General features: G+C 42.2%; 1 protein-coding gene across 2 annotated transcripts; it reads right to left on the bottom strand.

Moving 5' to 3' along the window:
- Nucleotides 1-25,045, bottom strand: LOC144736923 (uncharacterized). 2 transcript variants are annotated; one of them, XM_078619614.1, is made up of 13 exons: nt 24,903-25,045; nt 23,334-23,448; nt 21,473-21,529; nt 17,249-17,311; nt 15,514-15,591; nt 14,118-14,195; nt 12,444-12,521; nt 10,648-10,692; nt 10,458-10,535; nt 9,076-9,135; nt 6,521-6,607; nt 4,887-4,979; nt 1-4,514 (listed from the first exon to the last, which is right to left on the bottom strand). In XM_078619614.1, exons 2-13 carry the CDS (start codon nt 23,413-23,415, stop codon nt 4,444-4,446), a joined length of 870 nt encoding a protein of 289 aa, XP_078475740.1. In that variant the 5' UTR covers nt 23,416-23,448; nt 24,903-25,045; the 3' UTR covers nt 1-4,443. The 2 variants fall into 2 exon arrangements, with proteins under 2 accessions (XP_078475740.1, XP_078475748.1); XM_078619622.1 differs by lacking the exon at nt 24,903-25,045 and adding an exon at nt 24,217-24,350.
- Between the last annotated feature and the right edge of the window lie 1,652 nt (nt 25,046-26,697).

Below are 26,697 nucleotides of genomic sequence, written 5' to 3' on the forward strand. Positions count from 1 at the left end.
TTATTCAGCAATCTTAAGCCTTTATTTCTCACTTCAGAGAAATTTAAACACCAAATATTTTCCACACCTGGTATATAGAGATGTTTACACCACCGCACGTGTTTATATTCAAATAGGCAGAAAACCAAACTGGTGTTGAAAACAAACCACTATATTTAAATCAAATCACATCAGTCGAGTGAGTGACAATTCCAAAATCCCAATTTTGCTGACAACAGCAAGGTCCTCTTTTGTGCACTTGTTTTTTTACGAAACGAAGACACATTATGAGGCTGCTGAATGTAGCCATTTCAGAAGAATACAACGAAGAAACACCACTCACCTTGTTAGGAGCAGAGTTTAATTCATCACTCGACATTGTCCGGAACATTGCTAGGCTGGCATGGAGTAGTGATTATTGTTGAAAAGCACTAACACTAGAGAACAGACCACGTTATAATCCTCCATTATTGTTCCCTATATTCCGATAAACCTATCAGCCGTTTTATTCAAATTCTGAGGACACATTTAGGCAAGATCCCAGTAAACGTGCCAACGTTGTTTCAACGTTGGTACATAGTTGGAACCGTTAGCCTAACGTTTGTCAAACGTTCCATGTTTTACTGGGGTGGATGTGACGAGCCAACATAATCCCCGATGGTAACGTTCCTTGAATGTTCCGGCTGAAAGCTTGCGCACCAATTATGTTGACGTCCACTGTTATTCTGGAATGTTGTCTTCACCCGATCCCCCAGTAAACATGTAACGTTGAGCCAACGTTGGTCCAAAGGTTTTAATAACGTGCCAACGTTGGTTCAACGTTGCACGTTTATTGAGCTGCTATTAAAAAAAACCCAGCTCAGAAGTAATTTATATCAGCCGGGCCCCGCCTCGGCATTAGGAGGCTAAAGTCTATCCACAGGCACAGTCACGCCTTCCGCTGGAGTGAATGTGAATCGCAGTCTGACATGGAACCAGCGTCACGATTTGGTTGAAGAATCGTAAGATACAATCAGCGATGTCTCGCGCAATGGCTCTTCTTTCCTATGTACTGTGAAAAAGGGGCATTACTCGAAACGTTACCTACTATAACCTTTCTTCTTTTTAAGGTGACAATATTACTGACGAATGTGTTGAGTTTTTTGTTCAATGGTGAACAGCTAGCTTCCGTTATCCTGTGCAACTTTGCCGACGGCTCCTTAAACCTATGAATGAACAATTATATTTAAGATAAACTCCAAGAGTAAAAACTCATATGATCAAAATTAACCCCAGCGATTATTAAAGAGAGATAGCACACCATTGCAATAATGTGCACCAAGCAGCACTACTAGTATCTTTGCATACAATAACTATTGATTTCAGATTTTAATTATGTATTGGAGACATCTCAGTTAAGATCCAACTTTGGCGTGTTGTTAGAATTTTCCAACAACGATCCATGTTTATTGAAATATTGTCCATTTATCCCGTTGTTTGTAATCTCCACAAATATACTAATCATTAATTTGACTGTGTGTGTGTCTGTATTGGGGGCGGTGGTGCAGTAATTAGCGTTGTTCACTACGAGCTCGGTGGCGTGATATCGATTGTCGCCCACGTCCATCAGTGGCGAATATTTGCATTTCGTCAACGCAAACGCAAATTAGCACATGAGTAACAAAGGCGGCGAGGCGTGGTGCTGGCCACCCACCCCATCAGTGCTCCTTAACAGTGGTGCTCTCTAACAGCACTTGCCCTAACAGGCTGTCAGGCTATATTGTGGGAACGTTGATACCTATATTCATGATAGCGGCAGGCCAAAATCTAACAGAATTATCGCGCAAAGCTTTATCCTAAAGGAACACACAATCCACAAAAACACTCCGCCTCATTCATAGACACAGAGCTTCGTTAATGAGGAGAAAAAAATGGTACACAATGTATGTTGAACTTATTTCGCGCCTTACGTAGCCAACTGTGCTAATCGATGTGATGGCACCGTAGAGCGCTGTCACTACACTTTTAACAACAGCTTTAATCATAGATGCAGCCCTGGGTCCAGGTGTAACAATGCCCTCTGTAGATACTTTACCCGCTATTGCATGATGTTATACAACACATTTAACATCTTATTACATGGAGGGATAACTAATTAATATTTTGAGTGAGCAAATGAGATTTTTTTAAAGCTTTCGTGACTGCAGGGATTCATATTCTTGGTTCTTTCGGTAAAGTCACGTAGAAGGGAAATAATAAAATAATATAAATGTTATTGTTTTTATTCTTCTTGGTTCTTTCGGTAAAGTCATGTAGAAGGGAAGTAATATAATAATAAAAATAAAACACAATAAAACATTTTTATTGTGTTTTATTTTTATTTTATTGTGTTTTATTTTTATTATTTTATTATTTACCTTCTACGTGACTTTACCGAAATAATCTAGAAGATGAATCCCTGCAGTCACGAAAGCTTTAAATCGAAATTGTTTTTATTGTTTCATATTTATATTATTTTATTATTTCTCTTCTACTTGACTTTACCGAAAGAACCAAGAAAATGAGATTTTATTGCTTATTCATAATTGATTTCGTTTGTAAACCTTTACCACCTTACAAATCCAAACAAATCAAGTTGATTGTTTTTACCAGGTGGTGGAGGGTTAGAGTAACATTTTGTTTACGTGACTGTATACCGACACGATCTAGCCCAAATAGAATCGTAATAATATTGGTTGTGAAAGCCTATATATGAAATTACATATTATTACTTGCACTTTAAAGAGTTGTGCAGATGTCATGTAACCACCCAATTAATTGATCCATAACATGTTTTCCTTTGTATATTCATTGTATATTCATTTATATTTTAAATAAACCTTTAAGTTTAAGATAATTAAATGGCGGTCACACGACATCTGGACAACCCTGTACATGTCTTCCAGGACCGGACACTTGAACAGTGTAGAGTAATTCAGGGCTGATTTCTCGAGTTAAACTAACCACTCATTCATGGAACTGGCTAAACATCCCAAAGCAGGACCCTAAAATAAGCGCATTCTTATGCATATTAATGTGTCTATAGAGTAAGTGCTGTAGTATTTTTGAGGGTTGCATCTGCTTTGTGAGAGGGGGTCTGGAGTCTCAGCTCGAACCAGCGAACCACAGTTTTAATAAAAACGCATAGAGCACGGTTTTCCAAACTCCAGTCCGCGTGACTACGTCTCTCGGCGTTTACAAATATACTCCCCATTCAAATAAAATGAACTCGTTCCACGCCGCACGAGCCCCATGATTGTTAAACACGTTTCACGTGACGAGAGCTAAGCACAGTGCACACACACTGAGATCTCAATATTAATTTGATTGTGCTATATTTACACAGACAGCGTTGATTGATTATCGCATCACATTGGACGTGTTTAACAATAATTTGGCCCGTGCAGCATCGAACAATTTCATTAGTATTATACTGGAGGAATCCGTGGAGCTATAAAGCACTTTTTTATCCACAGATGTCCAGTCGGGGTAGGTGATAATGTATTAGGGGCGCGTCAGAACGTAAATGCAGAAAGACAGAGTGTGGTGGGTCGCGAGGACTGGAGTTTGAGAACCTCGCCCTGCAGACATCCAGATCACCAAAATGCACGAAAATTCACCTGAATGATAATAAGCAACGAAAAGCATAACGGTCATATATGCGGACTCTAATTGTACAATGGTCCTCTCGTATTCTCAGTTGTCTTAAAAACACAAAAAAACATCCATCCCGTCAGTGCAACATTTCAACAGAGACCCTTTTGTCGCTTTGGGTCAATTTATTAAATCACAATTTGATGTCAGCGGAGATCAACTTCATAATACCTACAAAAGTGGCTGACAATGCCGTTCAGGGCCAGATTCATGAGTGCCAATATCAACCAATATCAATATCAACCAAGCTATCCGCTGCACCGTCTCACATATCCATAGATTATGAACCACTTGGGACTGCAATTGAAGAGAAAGGGGTTTGACACAATGGATCTCCAGTCTCAGAAGCGCAATATTTTATGCGCCTAACGGTTTAAGGCCAAACGTTAGGATTTAGTTGCATTTATATTGGGGAAATTCGATTCAATGCTTTAATTTTGTTTAGTCAGATCATTACATTGTTATTGCTGTCTTTGATGTCATTCGTTACAATCTTGCAATAGAATGTGTTAAGTGGAATTATTCAGTAAAACGCAGAGCCAAAGCAACGCAATTATCATTGAGCAAGAAAACCATGCATAGGCAATTCAAAAGACCGCACGGGACGTACACGGTCCGCCCTTTGCATGCAAATCGAGAAACTTACACGGTCCAATTAACAAGATATGCGCAAGAAACATGGGTTTAAGTGGCACGTGTGGTTTTTTTGAGTTGCCCATCGCTGTGACACAGAGATTTTCGTACCACACAGCACGTACGCATGTGCACGCATGCTTGCTCTCTCTTGCTTCCTCACGCATTGGCGATGGTTGAAACTTGGCTGAACTGCACGGGAGAGCCTCGTCCATTGGGGCTGCTCCCACCTTTGGTGCGATTGACAGAGGCACACGATTAGTATGTATGTTGAACTTCTTTCACACCGTACGTAGCCAACCATTTTAATTGGAGATGCGGGGGAGTGACAACAAACTGGCCGGCGGTGAGGTATTACCTGGGGAGATTTACTGGGGTTCTTTTGGTGATTTGTAAAAAACTTAGGTAAAAAGAGGATGTATATCATGAATTTTCTGCATCACTTCTCTTATCAATGAAAAAAAATAGATAAAGCATTTTTTTAATGATTCTAGGGCACAGACAATAGGAAAGAATGGCTAATAGACAGGTCTCACTGCAATTGACGCGATTATAAACATAAGATGCAGCAAAGAGTCTGGTGCAAATGAGCATGCACTTACGGCTCTGGCTTCGTTTCTTGATGAACAGCACAACGCAGGCCACCGCGATGATAGCCACCAGCAGTCCACCCACAACACCAGCAATGAGACCCACTGCACCCGGTGAGACACAACACACACAGTGCACTGTAGAGCTGGTAGACTGGTAGACTGTGAAGTTGCCATCCTGGCAGTCGCGTATCCATATTTTTTTCTCAACTGCATGTAATTTTGCTACGTGCGATTGATGAGATTCCCCGCGTCAAAAATCGGCCCAAGTGGAAATAAAGCACCAAATGTATTGATAAAAAAATATTGTAGCTGGCGGGAATATTTTACTTTACATTTTATTTAACATTTAACCTTTACAATTAACCTATCGTCAGCAAATTTATTTTGCCCTTTTACACTAAGCTATGTCTGGGAAAGTCTTTGCTCAGAAGTATTCATGGAGAACATTTGTCACTCGCGAGTGTCATGCCGACTGTTACTTTGGATGGATAGCTTGACTCCCATTGTCCATAGTTCAGGTTGTTAATTAGCCATGTTTATAAAATGTCCCTGCTTTTGCAAATTCTCCATTCATATGTAACTTGCCTGGCATTATCGACCATTGGCCGGGTTGCCATTGAAAACGAGCTTCTTAAGCTCAATGGCCCTTACCCGAATTTTTTTTACTGAACTGCCCAACTCTTGTCATAACTCGGTAAATCATGGAAAACACAACTTTGTTAAAGATCAAACTTGAGTTCTCTCTCAACTCGAATTTTGGGATAAATGTGGCCAACTCAAGTCGCTAAAATACAAGGTATTGTTGGCTTGATAAAAATGTGCTGTGGGCATTAATTATATCACATTTTTGGGTTTCTGATCCATGGCACTGGCTCAAAGTAGTCATCTCTTGATAACAATGTCAAAAGGTCTGTCACATTGATAGTAGGGCAGATGGCACAAGTTGACAATGATGTAAATTCGACCATCAACTATGTAATTATAGGGGTAGAATAATCCCACCCAGTTGTCATAATTCAAGGAGGCACGATTCGATTTTAGTAATACATTTTAGTTTTTTTGCTTTACATTGCGGTGAATGTTAGTACGTCTAGTGGCCGCAAGGCGATATGAACACATTATATGCAACGAAAACAACCCAAAAATAACTTATGGATAATATTTGTCGCGAAAGCCTACGGGTTAAACGTATATGATTAAGTCAATGGTGAAGTAGGTTTTCAGTTTACGCCTTTTGCCCAACGTTGCGTTTTCCATGGACGTATCCCCAATGTAAATAGAGGACTTGCCATAGTTACTGTCGCTGCTGGCGGAAGGGCCTCCACCAGAATACGCTCTATAGATCCCCTCTGGAAGTTATGTGTGGCCTACCCTTCCATACTGGCCAGGCATCTTGGAAGAGGCTGGTGTATTTGAACTTTAACCCACCGACTCGCGACCTGCCGATCGACAACCTCTGGTAGATAGAGGCGATGAGGTTTAAGAAACGTTCCCATTGTTTCAACTCCAGCATTGCCGAGATATCGAATTGAACCAACGACCTTTGAACTGCAAGTCCAGTACACTAACCGTTACACCATGGCTGCATGTATTCTTTACTTTAAGCTGGCAAACAATTCCGTGCAATATGGTGTGGAACTCACTGTCAGGCCCGTTCTCCTCTTCTATCAAATTCCGATTCTGCATTCCGCAAGCATCCACTTCCTTGGTGCATTCCATGGTCTCACAGTCTGAGGTCACACACAAAACGTACAAGCAAACAAAACCCCTTAAATGTGCCCGATCTCTTCGGAACTTGGAAGCTGGGCAGATTTGAGCCTAGTTAGGATTTGAATGGGTGTTATAGGCATGGGGTAGCGAGGTAACTAGGAGATGGCAGTACAGAAATAGATTCAGCTCACATTGTGAAGCGTTGAGTCTTATCACCTCATCTGCGTGGGGTTTCTCCCGTGTCCTCCCACATAAAGACAGACAACCCTTAATAGATTGGCGAAACATCCCAATGCAGGACCCTTGTGAAAGAGAGTCTTGAGACTCAATGAGGCTTTCCTGGATGATTGCAGATAATATTATTAAATGTATATGCTGCCACAATTGTGCCAAACTTTTCAAATATCAAGGTCTCTCAAACAATGTGGGTTTTATTTTACCTGACTGGCGTCATACCATATTTGCCTGGATTCCTGTCTGGCTGGCGCACGGCTAAGTCCACGTGCGAACGTGACTGCATCCCATAGCATTGAGCCGAGTTTGTGCATCGCACTGACATCATCCCTCCTACACCCACCAAACCCTCCACCCCGGCCGGCTCTGGGTGCCGCGCAAATGCACGGGATACGCTATCATACTACATTAGACAAAAGACTGGCTGGCTAACTGTGGAGGGAAGGACATGTTTAAAGAACGTGTGGACTGCTAGTTTTCTTTAAAAGGGGTACTAATTTTTTGGTTCCTAAAATATTCTCCGCTGGGTCGTGCGGATGAATATGCACAGGTCTGCATGATGCGTCGAGTTTCCGTGAGTGCTACCTCGTAGGACCCCAGCTGTTGCCTCTGTGAGCTGCAAACAGAGGCAGAGTGCATAATCCCCCTGGTTGATACGTGGCCTACTCACAGACTGACAGTAACCAGGCGCTCGGGCACCAAGGCTAAACCTGCACAGGCTCTATGAAAAAGCAATTCTGAATGAACACCGGGCAGATATATCTCGCTTAGCCTGTTGAGTCAAATCTGTCTGGAAGAGGGAAAACTCCGATTGCAAACCCAGGTTGTCTTGCTTGTAAGCAACAGAGATAATGTGCCTCACAAGTGGTTACCCACGAGAAGGATGAATAGTTGCAGCCCAGTGGACAATGAGACGATGATTATTGATCGTGAAACCGACTTGGATGACACTGGGTCAAACGAGATCCATGTTAGGTGTTGAGGCACCCAGCATTGGGGAGAAGTGGACTCGGGTGGGGGGAGGGCGGCCTACTGCCACAGATGACGTTTTCATGACGAAGCAATGGTAGAGTAACCGGTACATTTCAAGATGAACCAAAGACGACAGTGTGACAGTGTTGGATAAGAAATACACACGACACATAAATGCCAAGCACAGAACCATAAATGTCTGGGATTCAGAGATACATGACAATAACTGCGCCTTGGGTTGAACGGAAAGGGCTGAAGACTCGGACACAGGCGATTTCCTAGACAAGCCTAAAACAACATCGGCATGAATGCCCACTTTTCATGGGGAATTTGAATGCAAGGGTAGCAACTGACTACGGTACTGTAGACTAAAGGAGCTCTCCTGCAGCTACAACGGCTTACAAAAAACAAACATTTCAAGCGTAGGACAGTTTGGAATGCCATTTCCCCTTTAATGTGTCTCATCTACAAAGGTCTTAATATCAATAATTCATTGCTAACAATGTCACTTCCTGAAAGGTAGTGTCCTGGTTTCCTGATTCACAGCTATAAATGTGACATTTATAATGGAAACTGGAAGAAGGTGGCTTTGCTATGGCGTGTGCAGGTGGTGCAGCTTCACTGGGTCCCACGGGACAGAGCGACGCAGGCACCGGGCTATGAAGAGGAGGGTATATAAATGTATCGTTAACCGTTCACCACCCGACACAACCAATTAGTAAGGTTTGTCACGTAAACAAAACGTTCCAATTAGTCACTACTTCGGCACATCGGTGTGATGGCGAGTAAACTCACGACATTTACAATTGAGTGCGATGTTTCACTGGTGATTGCAACTAGCTTCATCAGGCATTGTGAAGAAGTCTTCCTGCTTCTGGTCTTAAATAGACCAGGATGATGTCATCACTGTGAGCCTATCAGGTGCAAAGATCAGAAGGGGGGTTAATTGTAATTATGAAAATTATAATGGATGATGTTTATCTGCAAATATGCAGAACGTATTAATGACACATTTATACTTACACTACCTATCCCAAAAACCTTTATCAATAATATTGGTCGCGAAAGCCTACGTGTTAAATTGAAGAGGAGGGAAGTTCAACATGGGCCTCATTTCATTGCCTGCACCAGGGCCAATGCCAACCACGCTTGTGCTAATGCTAAAAGAGACTATTCTCATGGTGTCAGGGGACGAGGAGACAAGACTGGAGGGTGCCCCGTGGCCATGGGAGCACAGCACGAAGAGGAAGATAAGTGGAGGGGAGCTCCTCCCTGTTCTCACAATGGGGGAAGTCCTTGGCGACGTAGGCACAATGTTCCAACTGAAACTCCCGCAAGGAGGCTGCAGAAAAAAAACAGGGTGGAAGTCAATGACAGAGCACCTATTGTCCACCAACAAAGTTATGGGCATGGCCAGGTAAAGATCGCATTCCAATGGAATGGCTAATGCTAACTATATTGAACATTGGGGCATTATAGTAGGCGTGCATATATACAGGGTGGTCTAAAAGTCAGGAAACATTTATTTTAATATTGGCAATGAACATTTTTATTGTTTATTCCTTAGGTAAATATTTTATCTGTCATCATTATTATTATCTATTTTTCATATTCCTTTTCAGATGACATTTAAAAATGGTAAGAAGATGGACTGAGGACGAATGAGTTCAATTCGTTTTTATATAAGCTAACTAAGGAAGCTGTAATCTCTTTTAAAAATGTCCCAAATCCATTTAAAAAGAATGAATGCATGCATTAATGTTAATGGAAGTAAGTTTGAACATTTGTTTAAATAAATTAAATAACCTAATGTGATTTTCAAAAATAAATAAAATAACCCTAAGTGTCCTGATGTTTGGGCCACTCTGCAATATATACCGTGTTTCCACAGCCCTTTGTCCATCCACTGCTGGATGGAGGCTTCACCACACCCACCTTCACCAACCGGCCAGTGTCGGTTGGTGAAGGTGGGTGTAGGGAGACCCAGGACAGGTTAAACAGATATCGCTGGCCAATGATGTAAGCCGTGATTCGGACTCATACTCCGGGTCACCAGGTTCTCGATTGAACAATATTCTCAATACAACAGCAAACATCTCCACGCCAAATTGATAGAAAGAGACCAAAAGTATATGCATATTCTTTCACCAAATATTGGTGAAAACTCCTTCACTATCATGAGGTGCCACAGTGGTGAGATGTTAACTTCTTCGCCTGACTTCTTCGCCTGGTATGCAGGAGGTCGTGGGTTCAAACCCGACCCTTACGCCTGTGTATTTGGAGTTTGCATATTCCCCCCGTCGACATGTTGATTTTATCCAGGTTCTCCAATTTTCCCTCACCATTTAAAAACATGCGTTTTGAGTATTTGGCTGTTATACATTTGTACATGATAAGATACTTCGTTGAGTTATAATTTTTAATCCAGGTCGCTTCTGAAAAATAGCTATATAGCTCAGTGGGCCTTACCAGGTAAAATAAAAACAAAATTATGATAAAAAATGTGTTCTGCTAATTTTCAATTCAAATAAAATAGCCACATTGGCAGAAAGAGACAAAAACTATATGTAATGTGTATTTGTTGTTCATAAACTGTTAATGAAAACTCCTTTCCTACCATTCATGGATTAGTCCCCAATATTTGCGACAGTGTAGAACGTTCACCTGGGTCTTTAGCATACTGCAGGTGGTACGGTTCAAGGCACTCCTCTGTCTTCTTGTAACATTTATCCAGCGCGCACTCTTTGGACGACAAAACGACGCAACGTGTTACGAGTGGGCGGACGAGATCGACACGACATTGCGATGTGCGCGGAGAATGCGTCCGAGTGCGTTTCGCTGGCATGCTGCTCACCGAGCACTCGGTCAGGAATGCTGCGGAGGTTCAGCTGTTTCTTGGCTGGAACGAGAAGAGAGGTGGGACAGTGATGTAGGTGAGGGCTATTTAATTTATTTTAACACTGCCGTTCAAAACATTTAAATTGTTTATTCTTTAAGTTAATATTGTATCTATTGATTATGAATATTTACTTTTCACCTCCCCTTTTCAGATTACTTAAAAAAATGGAAATAAAATGCACTAAAGACAAGGGAGTTCAATTCGTTGTTATTTAGTTACGGATATGCTAAAGAAGGCAGCTGTAATTATAAAAAAAAGTCCTGAATTTATTTCAAAGAATAATTCATGCAGTTTGAACATTTGGTAATATACATGAAATAACCCTGTTCTGATTTGTTAAAATAAATATAATAACCCTATGTGTTATGACTTTTGGGCCATCAAGTATAGATTTTTTTAATTTTACCAAAGTCGGGAAGCACAGGTCCACTAAAGGCCCAAATTGCTGAGCGGTCAGCATTTTGGGTGTGCCCCACATTTTATTTCTCAAACTTCTCTGCCTCTGTAATGTAGGGACTTAAATTTGTTTTGATTGAAACTAGTAGAGGACTCATTTCTCTGCAATGGTAAATAATAAACAGCTCTCATGTGCATATGCTTCGCACAATCCTCTACTCGGAGCACTAAGCTGCTTTTTATCTAATAATAAAATGCGAAGATAATGTTTTGAGATTTTTTTCAAATTTCCTAAGATTTTAAGAATATTCGGGCAAAATAATGACATTAAAGCACAAATGAAGCCTTAGAGAACATTATTTAACAACTGTGCCAGTATACTGTATTAGTTACTCCCACTTCTTCAGTATCAATTATTGTTATTTTGTCTTCTGAATTTTTTTCTGCAGTTTCAATTCATATCAATGATTATTTGTTTCACGGAAAATCCTGTTTCGTCAAGTACCCAGCTAGTTTCGTTGGCAACGGCTCAAAGCAGCCACTAACAACAGAGTTATTGTTGGGGTGGACAGAACCCAGCCAGCAGCCAGCCAGGAAACTCGAGGCGTAGATTATTTTTAATAGTAGTGTGATGGTAATTGGGCCCAGGGATGAATTGCTAAGTGAAATGTGAGTTGTTTTTACAAGGACACATCTATCCACAATGCAATGTCCCAGAAACATTAAATAAATTTACTTTTCAATATAAATTAGCTGAGTAATACCGACGATTATTGAAGGGTCTTTTTGTTACTCCATCATAACCATTCATATGCCAATTTAGAAACTTGTCAAAATATAATCTCAGGCCCCATGGTGTTAAGTGCAGTCTCTAACCCTTAGTAACTCTATCCCTGTGGTCTTTCTAACACGTTGCCCATTTTTTATATATATATTTATTTTAAAGCCACAGTGTCATTGAAAATTGTGAGGTATTTTTTTATCACAGTACTAATCGAAACTAGTTAATACATGTATCTATTACAACTGTAGTACAACAAAATTACTCTTGTAATAAATGCAATTGCAGAAAAAAATCCTTTACATAAGAAAATCACTAAATTGGGGAAGAAGTGGGTAGTGGCGGGGGGAGGCAGTCAGGGCATTGGGCAGGGATAACATGAGAGAGAAGAGAGAGAGCAGAGCATGGAATGAGGCAATCAGGGCCCAGCACCAACATCAAGAACATCAACAACATCAATGACGAGCCGCAGGGACAGACAGGGTAGCCAGCGCAGCATCAACGAGTTCCAGGATATCTGCAGGGGACCCGGCTCAATCTTTCGAAGCCACGCATTTACGAGCACAGCTCTCACCAATGGCCTCGATCTTCTTCTTGTAGATACTCTGAAAGCATTGCTTCCTGGCGCTCGCATAGCGCTTGCCCTTGCATGCTGTGGGGACAGTGATGCATTGACTCAGAACAACCTCCCGCACCTACCAGACACGCAGATCCCAATTGCATCAACTCTCATTTACACATAAACACAAACATGTACAGGGACTCCTCTACTTACGAACGAGTTAGGTTCCAGAGGTCTGTTCGTGAAATCGATTTATTCCTAAGTCCAAATTTACTCCTGACGATTCCAAACATGGTGTACGGCATGTACACTGAACACGGGGAATGGCTTTGAAAGTTGTATAATCTCCTGTAGATGTAGATGCCACTGGTTTTTTTTGTTCTGCAGATGTAGATGCCACCACCGCCATCTATTGCGCTGCGGTTGAACTTACGACTCTCGGTCCGAACAGGCAACTGGACATATGGGTAGGTTTGTTCGTATCTCTGAAAGTTTGTAAGTCGAATGTTCGTAAGTAGAGAAGTCCTTGTATAAGTAAATCGGCTCAAGCCTCCCGTAAATCACGTGACTCCTCCCCCGACCTCCCTATGAAAACTGACGCTGCCCCATGCAACAACGAGGCCCTTATGTAGCCACTTCCTCCCTGTCCTCATCTTTTCTGACATATGGTCCCATTTTTAATTATTTTCCTCTTATTTACAAATCGTTCTCTGCTCTCTCCCATTTCCTGTTCCAGTTTATTTTTTCCAGACATTATATCCGTGCCTCTACTCCACTTTCAGTGGTGTGGCACAGGTAAAAAAAAAGTTTATAGTCTTTACTTATATTGTGAAATAATTTCGATTGACTAAGCTAATACTGCACATTCAAGGGACATCGTAATATGGCTATGTGAGTAATAACCAATCCCATGAGAACTCGGAAGGTAAGCAGAGTTGAACCTGGGTGGTTGCTTGGATGGGAGAGCAAGACGCATACAACAGGTGCTATAGACCATTGTGGATCCATGTGCTGAGCGGCAGAAGACTGCAACAAAATTAATTGTTGAATTGTATGTCTGTGCGCCCATGCACGTTGCTCTCCCGTGCTACCATGCACTGACCAGTGTGGTGAAGTATGGTAAATTAACCCTCACGACCCGTACGGCCGTGGCAATACCCTCATCCAGCAGTAGACTGCTGGATCAGGATACATGTTCCTCAGAGTAATGATGACCGTCAGATTGCCAACGCGAGTGATGGTTGTTGTCATGGTTGTAGGCCTCCGTTGATGACAATGATGAACACGGTGGGTATGAAAGTTAAAATCATGGGCAAGTTTATAGAATCTCCCCTCACCGCTACCTCTGTCCACCCAACAATATAAATGGGCACAGCACAGTAAATCGCCAGGTCTAGTGTGGTGGGGTGAAGTGTGGGCACTCCTGCCTCTCACGTACACGTCCAAGACGTCTGGCCAGTGTCGACGAGGAGGTCAAATTGCACTGCAGTAGAGGAGCTCCCTCTAGCAGAGACCCTTCTGCCAGCAGTGGCACGAGCGAACAATTGTGGTGCCGCACCTTTACATTTATGATCGTGTCAATAATAGCTTGCCCGCAAGTATGCCCGGTGATGATGACCGGCGTTAGTGGCGGCGACAAGTGAAGGTATTGATGGCAACAGAGGAGGGATCGCAGCGAGTTGTTACCTGTGAGCTCGTCATAGCTTTGGCGTGAGTTAATTAGGCAGTGCAAGTCCACTTGATCAAACGCGTCCCCCTCGCAGACTGCCATTGCCACGCAGAAGTGTGAAGGAACACAGTTATCGTAAGTACATAAACAAATACACATTTACCGGATTTGAAGTGCATACAGGAATTCCAAATGAATGATGGCCCAGTTGTGAGGCAGTGCAAAGTGATTATCAATCACAGGATAACATAAGGATGACACATCAAGTGGCTTACTTGGTCTACACCTGCCATTCAGGCTTTTTGTACAATGTTATTTATTCATATTTTTAGCCAATGTAAATGCCGATTGTGCTATTGGCGTAGCGTGTCACGAGAGGAAGAACTCCATTCAAACCTATCGTGGCCTTTCATCGTAGAGAACGACCCATGGAAGTGAATATCATAGAGCCACTTCTGAAATCGCCTTCAATTTTGTGATATAACCCGAAGACCCACATTGCGTGTGGAGGACCTCATCAAGCAGTGGAATGCCTCTTCCCCCCACCTTTCCACCGCGATTTAATTAATCTTTACAATTCAATTCGACAGTTTGATTGGAAAATCTAATATCATTAAAATGATGGTGGAAGTAGCGACCTCTAGTGGCTGGAGGGGTCACGTTAACCAATTTAATTTAACGTACATTAATTTAAAAAAAATCTTGCAAACGCGATTCCATGTGTGCTTAAAACATTGATATTAATTGATGAAGTGATGCATCATTATACCCCTACCTTTAAAACACATACGTTACAACTTGTGTTTGCAATTTGCAGGAGGCTGTGCTGCTAGAACGTCGCGACACAGTGCAGTGTGGGATTGAATGGAAGTTGACCCTATCCCTGCGCCGGGGAATTTTACAACAGAATTCGCTGTTTTCTGTACGATAAGACGATGAGATGGGATTTGAAAAGACACTGAAAATGTCACATTTGAAAATACATTTAAATTCCTCTGCTGGTGTGCATCAGTGTTATCTACTTTAAATGGACACTTCAAAAGCCTGGCTTTTGAGTGATACTGATCTTGGAGGCACAGTCATTCAGGCCCGTAAAATATTGTGCGTATTACAAATTGAATAATTATCAATTATTAAGGGTAGGCCAAACAGTAAAATAGTATCATGAGGCCTCCTTTGCCAGTACGAAAATGTAAGAATGGATTTTTACCCTTTTTTCTGGCAACAAAACTGAAACCTTTTTACGAGGAATCATGTCTGCATTAACCACAATACTTGCGGTCAAAATGCAAACAAATGCAGGTAAAAGAGAACTGGTTTGTTTTTGAAGTTGTGTCTTCTTCCTTCAAGTTTCCTTCATTCCCACTCAAATATGAGATGCATGCGGTGCCGGGGCATGCAGCTCGCGCTCACTTTCCTCCGGCGTCAGGTACTGGTTGAGTGGCTCCTCGCATTTTGTCTTCACGCTGATGCACTCTGTGAACTGGCAGACTGGTCACACGGAGAGGGCAGAAACGCACCATCATAACGATAATGTAAACCCCCACGCACAAACACATCAGAAGGCCCGGCGTAAACGCAGGCATCGTAAACTTATCGGCTCTGTGTCAAGCTTTTGACAACGATGAGGACATTTAAACTGTGGTGGCATAGGGGGTGGTAGTGTAGGGCTTGGTGCCACAGGGTGTGGTGGCGCAAGGCATCGTGGTGCAGGGTATGATGCATGGTGAAATTAGCACATGGTGTGGTGGCACAGGTTGTGGGAGGAGAGTGTAGTGCTACAGGGAGTGGAGGTGCAGGGGGTGGTTAGTGCCTGGTGTGGCGGAACATCGTGTGGTGGCGCACGGTATGGTGTTGTTCAAAAAACTGCATTGGGTGCCTAAAGAAGATCCCCATCACGTGGAGTGAAAGTTTAGACAACAAATTATCTCGACAGTAATGTACGTTTGCAATTCACAAAGCCTGCAGTGGTTTCTCAGTAGGGGACGATGTTGCTACATTTCACAGATTTTTGCAATTTGCAAGTACAGTCGACCCTTCCACATCGCGGGGGTTAGGGGCGCAGGCCCCCTGCGATCTGGAAAAAACGCGTACATTTTTTTGGTTCCGTTGGCGAGCGAAGCGAGCACCTCCAGCCGTGGGGGTCCGGGGGGGGGGGTGCTGTGAGCCTTTGCATGTCGTCTGCTGGCTTTCGCGTTCTTTTCGCAAACTTTAACTTTTTACAAAATGTAACTTTAAAACAATTGTGTATGTTTATGGTATTAAAAGATAAAATACATTAATATTATATAGTACTGTACATATATTATATGCATTTATGAGTTACTAAACTTTTTGCGTGTCATCTGCGGCAATCGCAAAACTCCCAAAACCTCCCCAAAAATTCCCATTTAATTTCTTATGCCGACCCCACGATATGAGGAAAGTCGCGATGCAGAAGGGTCGACTGTACAGCCTGTTTTTTCATAACGTGAATTGGATATAATGCGATGAATGTATGAGGGAAGACTTTTTATAACGCGGATGCGAATTGGATATAACGCAATTGAATCAACAAAACTTACACTACTATGTCGCTAGTAGGAATATGCGGTTGTTCGGCTGCCTCGGTGGAGCATCACACAAGCCGGGATGCTTCTAAATGCTACCCACTCGCCTCAGTATTTGTTCAGCCTGCATATGCAACTCACGTGTTATCGCAGACTGTGCATTCATTGCATTATTATATATTATTTATTATAACGCCATTTTTTTCAGAACGTGGTGTTCTTCAGGAACACAACAACAACGTTATAGGAGAACAGGCTGGAGTTTGTTTAATCTTGTCAAATTTGGGTTGTGATGGCAGCACATATTGCCCAGCTACTACCCTGTTTGGAATGGCGTCATGGGATATTTGACATCCACTGTGAAGCCGACGGCATACATGTTTAATATTAGCAGCAGTATTCACCAGGGTAGCCGTGCGACTCGATCTGAAAACCCTCCGCAACAAGCGGTGATTAGGCTTAACACCTGGTACAACTCGAAAACGCATCAGAGAGTTGAAATGAATGCCTTTGTTTAAAATGTGTGAATGCATGCACATGTGCATAGTCTCAATCTGCATGTGTGCATGCGGATCTGCATGTGTACGTTTCAAAGTTACCAGTCGCATTTTCTTTGTCGCCACATTGCGTTGTCACCTCGAGGCAGCCAGTGTACTTGCAATCTGGTGAGAATAAAAAATAAAATACCAGTAAAGGTCAAGGGTTAAAGATGCAGATCTGAAATGCCTTGCTTATTTCATTTTTGGCAGACGGTCCACCGACTATAGGATATCGTGCTTACTCTTCCATGCTAGACAGACGTGTTGGAATAGGTGGGAGCACCCACACGTTACCCCTCAACACGAAATCTGTATATTGACAATCTGCCGACCAACCGTGTTGATCGACAGAGGAGGAGGGATTGAAGAAACTCGCATTTCATTCAACTGTCATGCCGGATGATCGAACCAAACTAAACTATTAAGCCATGGCAGCGTCGTATTTATATCAGTAAGAAACACATTCCAGCAGCAGAAGCAAATCAGCGAGAAAATGTGTGTTGAACAGGATTGGATCGCCATTTTGTCATTATCAACATCAGTCGTATTTAATGATTTCGTAAATAAACATCAATAACCCAGACATACCACAAATAAAAGGAAAATCGTTATAATTCCTAAAATAAAACTTTTAAAAATCTTAAGAAATAGCCACAAACAGATATATGTGTTTGATCAAAGATCATTTGAGGACGCATAGGTCATTGTGTAGCAAAGAAAATAATACAACAGTTGTGTATCAGATATTGTCAATACACTGCTGGATGAAGGCCTCTCTACATCACAGCCCCCCGATGCCAGAATTCGCTTTTCTCCAGCACACGACCTGATCCCATCACCGCATCTCCACAGTGGTAATCCTCTGCTCTTGTTAACCTCTTTGTTGAATAATTTCGATTCGGATCCACCTTCAGTAATTGCCTTATGCATGAACGTAGAATTTCTTTCCGACCTTCCTTTAACCTCCAACAAATTTTCAAACTTGTTGTGTATCACTTTTGCTCTGCACATATTTTATCTTGAGCCCAACTTTGCAGCCGTTTTTTGAGTGTGAAGTGATTAAATAATTACATTATAAGGCAGCTGTAATTCATTACAAATAAAAACTAAAATTGAAAGATTTTGAAATTACAATAGTTTCATATTAAAGTTATAAATATATGAATGCATGAAGTGAACCACTTTAAAAAATCCACACGGGAATTATGAATCATGTTTTTTTTTACTTCTATTGGTTGCACAGGACTGCCTAGCAGTTAGAATCCGCGTGGCTTCTCCAATTGATTACCATATTTGCACAAGACTACAGTGGCACAATCCTGTACACCCAGCACTTTTTCGGGTTAGTGGATCACATACAATTCGTGAAAAGTCCCTATAAGTGGGTATTGAGTTGACCATCTCCTGGCTTCCTAGGGTATGGCAGTAAAGCAAGTGATTAATCTCCATTTGTTCCACCTGTATGGGGATTGAGTGTTACCCTTCCCTCGCACACGTGGGTTTTCTCCGGATACTGTGGTTTCTTCCCACATCCCAATAGTGTATAGGGCCACAGAGCTTGGGGAATTCTTGTAAACGGTTTTGGCTTTCTTCTTGTTTGTCTGTGGCTTTCGACATCGATTAATTGTCTCTTTCTCTGAGGCTCGAGTGAAAACTGTGGATTACAAATTCGAATGTCTTTTTAACTGTTTTATATTTTAATTGGCGAATGACAATTGTTATTAATATTTACCCAAAAATGCCTCACTTAGTTTCAAGACTCCTTTGTCAGGTGTGCCCAGAGAAAACCCACACTTATGAGGCGGGTTACCCTGAAAGATCCGCAGAGAATGATGTATTGAATAGATTAAATCCAGTAAAGGGATGGAATCTATTTTTCTGACATCTACCTGCTGTTAGAGCCCAAGCCTACAACACCTGGTATGCATTTGTGGTCACCCATTCGAGCCCTAACCAGGATTATAAACCCTCCTTGTCTACTAGGCCATCAAATGCATATAGTAGAAATAAAAAATTCGCTAAGATGATTATTATTGTTAATTATAGTTAGCCTGTAACTGCATCTGCCTCAAGATATGTTTGCTGCCTGCTGCACTTACGTGATAATTTGCTTCAATTAACCCGTAGATCAACAGCAAAGTTAACGGATGAAAGACTATTCCTCGGCATGTGGAATTGGGTGTTCCATCCTGCCCCGACTTCTCATTATCCTATTTAGGCCACCATCAATTTATTTTTAGGCACCAATACCCTGCCATTCGCCACGAAGTAATGGTGAAGTCACCACAGCGCCTGTGCCAGTCCAGGTGCACTTTGAGTCCACGTGAAGTGTTGAAGGCTCGCTGACAGGTCACGAGACAAACCCAGGTGCTATGGATTGGCTGAGATGACTGGCAGATGCACCAACTGTACCTTCCAGTGTTCTAACCTGTTGTATTTTATCCGCCAGGCGCTCCGCACATTGTTGAGCGTCGCTCCTCTGCCCCACACCCTTCTTAAGACTCCTTATTATTCAATCCCCACCCATTTCCATTTAGACCCCGCCCCGTCTAACTTGAGGCCCTCCCCACAGCTTCCTTTTAGGCCCCACACCCTCCTCTGTCGGCCCCCCCCTCTTCATCTTTAGTCTCTTTTTTTTACTGGACGCGGGTTTGGGTTTGTGTGTTTAAAGGCAGTACCGTGTCTTTTTTATCCATGAAACTTGGCAACTCTAAGCTAAAGCTGGGTAGATATCAGTGGAGGGTTGTGCATGGGAGAGTGGATTTTAGTGAGAGACAGCATGAGTGGGACGTGGTGGTAGTAGTGAGCGGGTAGTGGTAACAGTAGTGAACAGTTAGTGGTAGCAATAGTGAGTGGATAGTGAGCGGGCAGTGGTGGTATTAGTGAGCGGGTAGTGGTGGGGGTTGTGCAAGGGTGCTAGCGTGCCTAGGCATCAACAGTCCTGGTTGGCGGGGACAGTAAGGGGTGGTGTGGCTTTATGACCAAAATCCCTTTTCGAGCAAAAGAATAACAAGGTCATTCGCTGTCGCATACCTTCATGCCATATGGTGGTGGCGCACGCCTGTACTTTAGCACTGTGTGGAGGCGGTGATGGTTAGTGGATCACACATGTCAGAAAATGCCTTTCCTATGGGCGTCGAGGTTGTCATTCTGTGGCTTGCCTGGATAACGCGGTAGAGCAACTGTGGACTGGACTCCATCTATTCCATTATTAATGAGCCGATAGCACCTTAATATATAGAGGACCGCAGAACTTGGGGTTCGGGGGGATTTTTGTTCTGGCCCACCATCTGGCTGCCTTTCATTGGTCGTCTGTGGATCCTCTACGTTCCTCCGAGTTGATCTGTCTCTTCGAGAGTGAATATTTTGCAGCGCGTTACAAGTTGTAATTATTATTAGTATACCTCTGGAGTCGATAAATTGGGTCCCGCATTGTGGGGAAGTAATAGTGGTTGTCCTATGGAGACACTTGCCCCACCATAATAATGTGGAATTATCACTACTGGTTCAGGGCTGTAAAAAGGTTATTCCTGCCACTGCTCATTTGAGCAAGACATCATCCACAAAAAAAATGTCATTCCAAAATGGTAAGAATGGTAATAAAGAGCCAAGTGGTGCCATACCACAAAGTTTGTGTGGACTACAAAGGAATTGCAGGCATGTGACTACCGGCTAATGTATTTTGCGATAAATCTACAGATTAAGACATGGATTTTACTTAGACCCAAATTGGGCAAATTTGTCATATGGGTGAACGTTAAAGAATGCTATGCATTGTTTTGCCTTGGTGTCTAAATAAAAAAAATGCAAACAAAATCTTATCTACGAAACAATTCAGGTCAACACAGCTAGCCTGTGCAGATTGCCAAATATAATAAAAACCTTTGTATTTCCTATTCTTGGTTCTTTCGGTATTTCCCTTAGTAGTTCCCTGCAGCTCAAATGCCGTAGCTCTGTGTTAGCCCTGCTTACTTCTAAGGATCGCAGTTTGTAACTCCGAAAAACTTTTTTTTTCCCGCCACGGTGTCCCGCGGATTATGGGTGCAGTAATCCACGAATTTCAGGGCTTCAGGGATTGCCGAATTGTGGATTTTAGGATTGTTCTGTAATACTTAGAGCAATCCTTTTGGGTTAGCACGTCTGTCGGTCCCAAGAGAGAAGAGAAGGGTAGCATGAGAGAGCTGGGAGATAGAGCGAGGCTATAAAGAAAAGCAAATGCAATGATATGCAGAATGGATTGGTGCGTCCAGAGCCTGGTGCCTATTGTGTAACTTGAGCTCATACCGTGGATTTCCTTCAAGGAAAACTTGCATTTTTCCTGCACCTGTACATCCGTGAACTCTAAACACACGTGCAAACAAACACACGAAACACACGGACACACAAGGAAACGACATGGTGAGGCGGTTGGGTGAAACATACAGTTGGCATCTATATGTAATTTTGACTCACGGGCTATTATTATCCATCTTCATGTTAAATGTTTACCATGGGAAATGTTTGCCATGAAGATGGAAACGAACATTGCATCGAGGTATTGGTCAGCATCTCAAGCACAATTTCTTTGAATGCTTCTGCTATGTGCTATTGATGATCACCTGATATATACAGTTTAAAATTTTAAGCATGTAATACATCACCAACCTTTGAAGCACACAGCTCAAAATTATTCCCAATTGTAATGCAACAAAAATTAATTATACCTTCACGGACTCCGAATATAAATAGTGCAAAAATGTTATACTGCGCTAATTTGCATCCCTTTGTGAAACCAACACTGAATATAATGCAGTTTGTTTGACCTATGGAACTTCAAGGCATGCATGTTTGTTTAAGCTAGACATAAATGTATCCATAGTTTTCTTAATTAGCAATGCTGAGATACCAGCATGAGGATATTTGAAAATGTAATTTCTGTTTGAAAACTAATTCCTTTACAACTGCTTATCGTGTTTAGTTTATTGTCCTTCCCCTACACCTCCGATTAGCACGGTAGGCTACATACGGTGCGAAATAAGTTCAACATATATACATACAGGGATATGAAGTGAGCGCGACTAGATTGTATCATGGTGGCTAGCACCCAAAACCATATTTTAACTACGCATACACCCTTGCATGCAAATTATGTACACATGTGTATCCACATAGAGACTGCCACAATATGTCGATGTGTTTGTTATTCGTAGTGGGGAAGTGAAGTTGTAGACTGCGATGAATATGGCACGAGGTTAAAGCTGAAGCTTCCCATTACAAGAGAATTTTAGCTTTACCACTGACGCAGTCAATAGTCTTCGAGACCCCTTGTCTTATCTGATACGCAATGTCTCATCTGGTCTTATCCGATACATAACTGTCTCAATCTGGCAGAGAACCATAGTCTTATGAAATATAAAACTAATGTCTCATCTGGGACTGAATCCTCGTTGATCTGGTAACAAACTATTGCCCTAACCAATATAATAATGTCTCATCTGGAACTGAACCCTTGTATTGTTGGATGGAGAACCAGTCTTATCCAATGCAGAATGTATATACGAATTTAGAGATTATTTATATGCTGTCTTGACTTAAAGCTTTCGTGACTGCAGGAATTATTTCAACATATCTACGTGACTTTACCAAAATAAATCATTTATAGATGATTTATTTTGCATTGTGAAATACCTCGTTTGTTTGTGGTGCTATATTCCTTAAGGACCCTGTACTAGTTCTATACAATATTGATGTTTTTTGTCTATAGTTTGTTATTTTGCTGTGCTCACCCACCATGGATCTCCATGGTAAAATAGCCAGGAAACTGGCAAAACGGGATCATCTCTGCAACTCAAGCTCAAACTTAATATCCCATCTGGTACAGAACCTTCATCTCATCAAGTCTACAAGATGCCAGTGACTTGTCAGAATGCATACCACGGCATCATCAATCCATAGCAGCGAAATGAAGGCAACCGGGGACAGTCGCGGCAGCGAGATGGCGCCAAAGGTGCCGTCAAAGCTAAGTCTTAAACGAGTTAGCATTAGCGAATGTGTTAAGTTTTCCAGCTATAAACGAGGTAACTGAGATGATAAAAGTGCATGTGGAAGGAAACATGTGAGTCTGAAATCCTTCTTTGTGCAGGATTGCAATCAAAATCATCCATACTTCGCTTTTCCTTTTCCACTTTTGAGTAACACGGCAGGATCAGCTGCCACAGCAGCAACAGAAGCGGCAAATAGACCTTCATGATGACGTGGCCACGATCTGTACACGATCAACACTGCACACACAGCAATACATTATTTGCTTTATGTTGTCATGAGTTGACGTATCTATTGGGATTTTTTGTCACAATGCAACCTTTCATGTTAGAGAATGATCCACGGAAGCAGATAACACTGAGCTACCTCTGATATCCCTTCAAATTAGGTCTGATCCACACACTAACTCGGGGTCGGAGGGAACTTCCCACTCGCCCTACTGGAGAAAATGTTTGTCAACATTCTCAGACCTAGAATTTTTGCCAAATTAAGTGCAGAACTAAATATTTCATGAAATTTTTCTGTGCGGTCATTTGTGCCCTATCGACTCACGACACTCAGTTTTAACCCAGGATATCGGTTTTTGTCAGCTCAGCACTCTCACCATTCGTCAGGTTCAGTGCTCATGCCCGATGTCATAGGGCAAGACTAAAGCACATTCATGTCGATTAGGATTCAATTTGAATGCCCATTTGCTCGTAGCGGCACACTAAGGGCAGCTTTAGGAATTGCAGAGTGGTAGGTCGCCCATTCTGCTTTTCCTCCTTGTAGTCTGTACTCAGAAGTCCCTGCTGGATATAATATTGAATTTTTTAAATATTGTAAATCTTGTTTATCCAGAAAAAACCTCACTGAGTCTCACGTCTCTTGTTTAAGAGTCCTGCCAAGTTTTCAAGTGAGGGGTGATGCTGCTGTGCATAATCCAAATTGAGAAAATTTCCATGTACAGTACTTAGTTTCGCATTGAGATGTTTGGTTAACACCAGTAACATTCTGTGCTTCCTTACCTCTAGATGAAAAGCGGAGAACCCGAAAGAAACCCATGCAGAAGGGGAGAACGTACACAATGCACGCAGACATGGCACCAGTCGGTAATCGAACCCAGAGACGTCTTGCTGTAAAGGCACAAGTGTTACCACTTCGCCACCCTGCCGCTCAAATCTCTTCCCCCGTTTAAGAACAGACTAGGAGCCTTTTTGTCTCTGCCCATGACTGCACCCGTCAATTACAAAACCCTCTTTCTGTAGAATTGTACGCAGAACACGTTGTGGTGAAACGTTATTAGTTTAGATTGTATTTATTTAAGCAGGAAGGGCACAATGAGCGACAGTTGCAATCAGAATCTTTATTTGGACTGGAGGAATCCGATGAGCTATGGATATCCTTTTCACAGATGTCTAGTATGGGCGGGTCAGCAAGTTACAAGAGCAAACAATAGGAAAAAACTATAGGAGTGTAAAATGGAGAAAATGGTAAGCAAGTCACTAAATATAAATATATAATACTTGCTTTCATTATATAGGTCCGATTTAACACGCTTGGGCAAGGCAGCAAAGCAACAACAAAAACAGTCCAGGACCACACCAAGATAAAATGTCAATTTAACATTGAACTATCGATACACAGGTAAGGATAAAGTTACACATCACATTTTGCAAATGTGACTGTATCCAGCACTAGATGCAACACATACCTTGCACCGCCGGTGTGAGTTGAGCGTTAGCATAGGACCGAGCCGAGCTGACAACTGACTTGGCAACGAGTGGGTGGTGACTCTTAGTGCTTTCACATTGGTATCATTTCCTCTTCGAGAAGTGACTGTTGTGGATGCCCTATAGCGATGCAATACTGCGTGCCTCCTCAATGGGGCGGGAGGGGGTCAAATCGCAAAACACAATAATGAACAACAATATTTTAACCAATTGTCATTTTTGTGAGGTATCCCAACCAGCTAGTAACTGCAAGAGTATACAAAAAAATCAACGGACACTCAGCATGCGTGACGTAATTGTTTGTGCTGCGTTGCTTACTCTTGGAAACCACATTGTTTACGATCAACGAGTTTTATAAAGGTCTTTGGTATCGCTGTAGGTTACCATATGGGTTAAAATGTTATCGTAGTTATTCTATATTGCCAGATTCATACATAATTATTCACTAGTGATTCGCATGTATGATATAATTTCACACATTTAATAATCCCCTCGTGTCCCCCCTGGGGCATTGCCCCCCCCCCCCCCCAAGTCCGCGTACCCCCGGTTGAGAACCACAGCACGATAGTACAGACCATCACCAATTCAATGCCCACGTTATGTCTCTAGTTACGCTGCTTCGTTATCATGCTCTTTGTCCTGGATGAATATTTAAAAATGGCGCAAGCAAAATAGTAGAGTTACTCATCGGCTTCCCGTAAATGGGACTAACACATCGCTCACCCGCAAGATTCCGTCATTGACTTTTGTTTTTCACACTTTATCCGAGATGCTTGAGAACTAAGTTGCATCTGTGGTGATTGTTACATTGGGGAAACGAAACGTCATGTCTCTGACCGTGTCCGCGAGCACAAGTCAGATTGGAAACACGGCAGGACTAATTCTTCCGCAGTTGCTGACCATTGCTTTAACGCTGTGGGCTCCCATGATTATGTTTTTTCCGAGACCAAAGTGCTCTGCAGACCGTCTGGCTACTATCAAAGGTTTGTTCATGAAGCCATCCAGATATATAAACATAGACATAACTTCAATCGAGAAGATGGATACAAATTGAGCAATCATTGGAAGGAAGTTATTAACCATGTAAAACCTTAGCTGCTCTGTAGTTGGCCTTCATACCCGCAATTCCAGTTTCTTATGCCCATCCCGGCTCATTCCAGTCTCTTGGAAATTTACCGTGCTTCAGCATCCCACTCTCCTCTGACCCACGCCCCCCACCCCTACCCTCTCTATCCCTGGCTCCCCCCCCCCCCTCATCTATATAATCCTTTGTTACTAGCAGCTCTTTTGCCTACTTCAGCAAGTGTGTCTTGCTGTGGTTGTTCCCACCTGATGATGGGCGCTTGTGTTGCGCCCAAAACGTCGTGATTTAATTTATTTTTATTTTTTCACCTACGTGACTTTACCGAAAGAACCAAAGAGTATGCTTGAGGGCACCGGTGGTCAAAATGTGCCCGCAATTGTGGGTTTTGACATTCTGCTTTGCCGACAAACAATTGGCATACAGTATTTGCCTACGTTACAACTTTATTAGATTGGATCTATAGAGTGGTGGAGGGTTAAAGTCAAACAATGTAACTTCATAACGACACGAACTAAACCAAAATAAACTAATTATGAATCGTGATATTGGTCGTTAAAGTCTACATGTAAAATGTGGTATTTGCTTCTGCGTGCTGTACGTAGATGTCTTCCTGTTTTATTCTCAAAATCTAATTTGATTACATCTAACGCCTAATTTCTCCCTGGTTGTGGTCAAATTTGCAGATTCCGGAA

The sequence above is a fragment of the Lampetra planeri genome, chromosome 3 (genome assembly GCF_965212315.1).
Source record: "Lampetra planeri chromosome 3, kcLamPlan1.2.h2, whole genome shotgun sequence".
Taxonomy (NCBI): Eukaryota; Metazoa; Chordata; class Hyperoartia; order Petromyzontiformes; family Petromyzontidae; genus Lampetra; species Lampetra planeri.

What these genes read in the sequence shown, in the direction of transcription:
- LOC144736923 (XM_078619614.1), bottom strand. Translation starts at nt 23,415, where the DNA reads ATGAAGGTCTATTTGCCGCTTCTGTTGCTGCTGTGGCAGCTGATCCTG. An exon ending in AAGCTATGACGAGCTCACAG is followed by an intron (nt 12,522 to 14,117) that starts GTAACAACTCGC and finishes CTGTCCCCACAG; the next exon opens with CATGCAAGGGCAAGCGCTAT. An exon ending in CGCCAAGGACTTCCCCCATT is followed by an intron (nt 6,608 to 9,075) that starts GTGAGAACAGGG and finishes GTGTGACCTCAG; the next exon opens with ACTGTGAGACCATGGAATGC.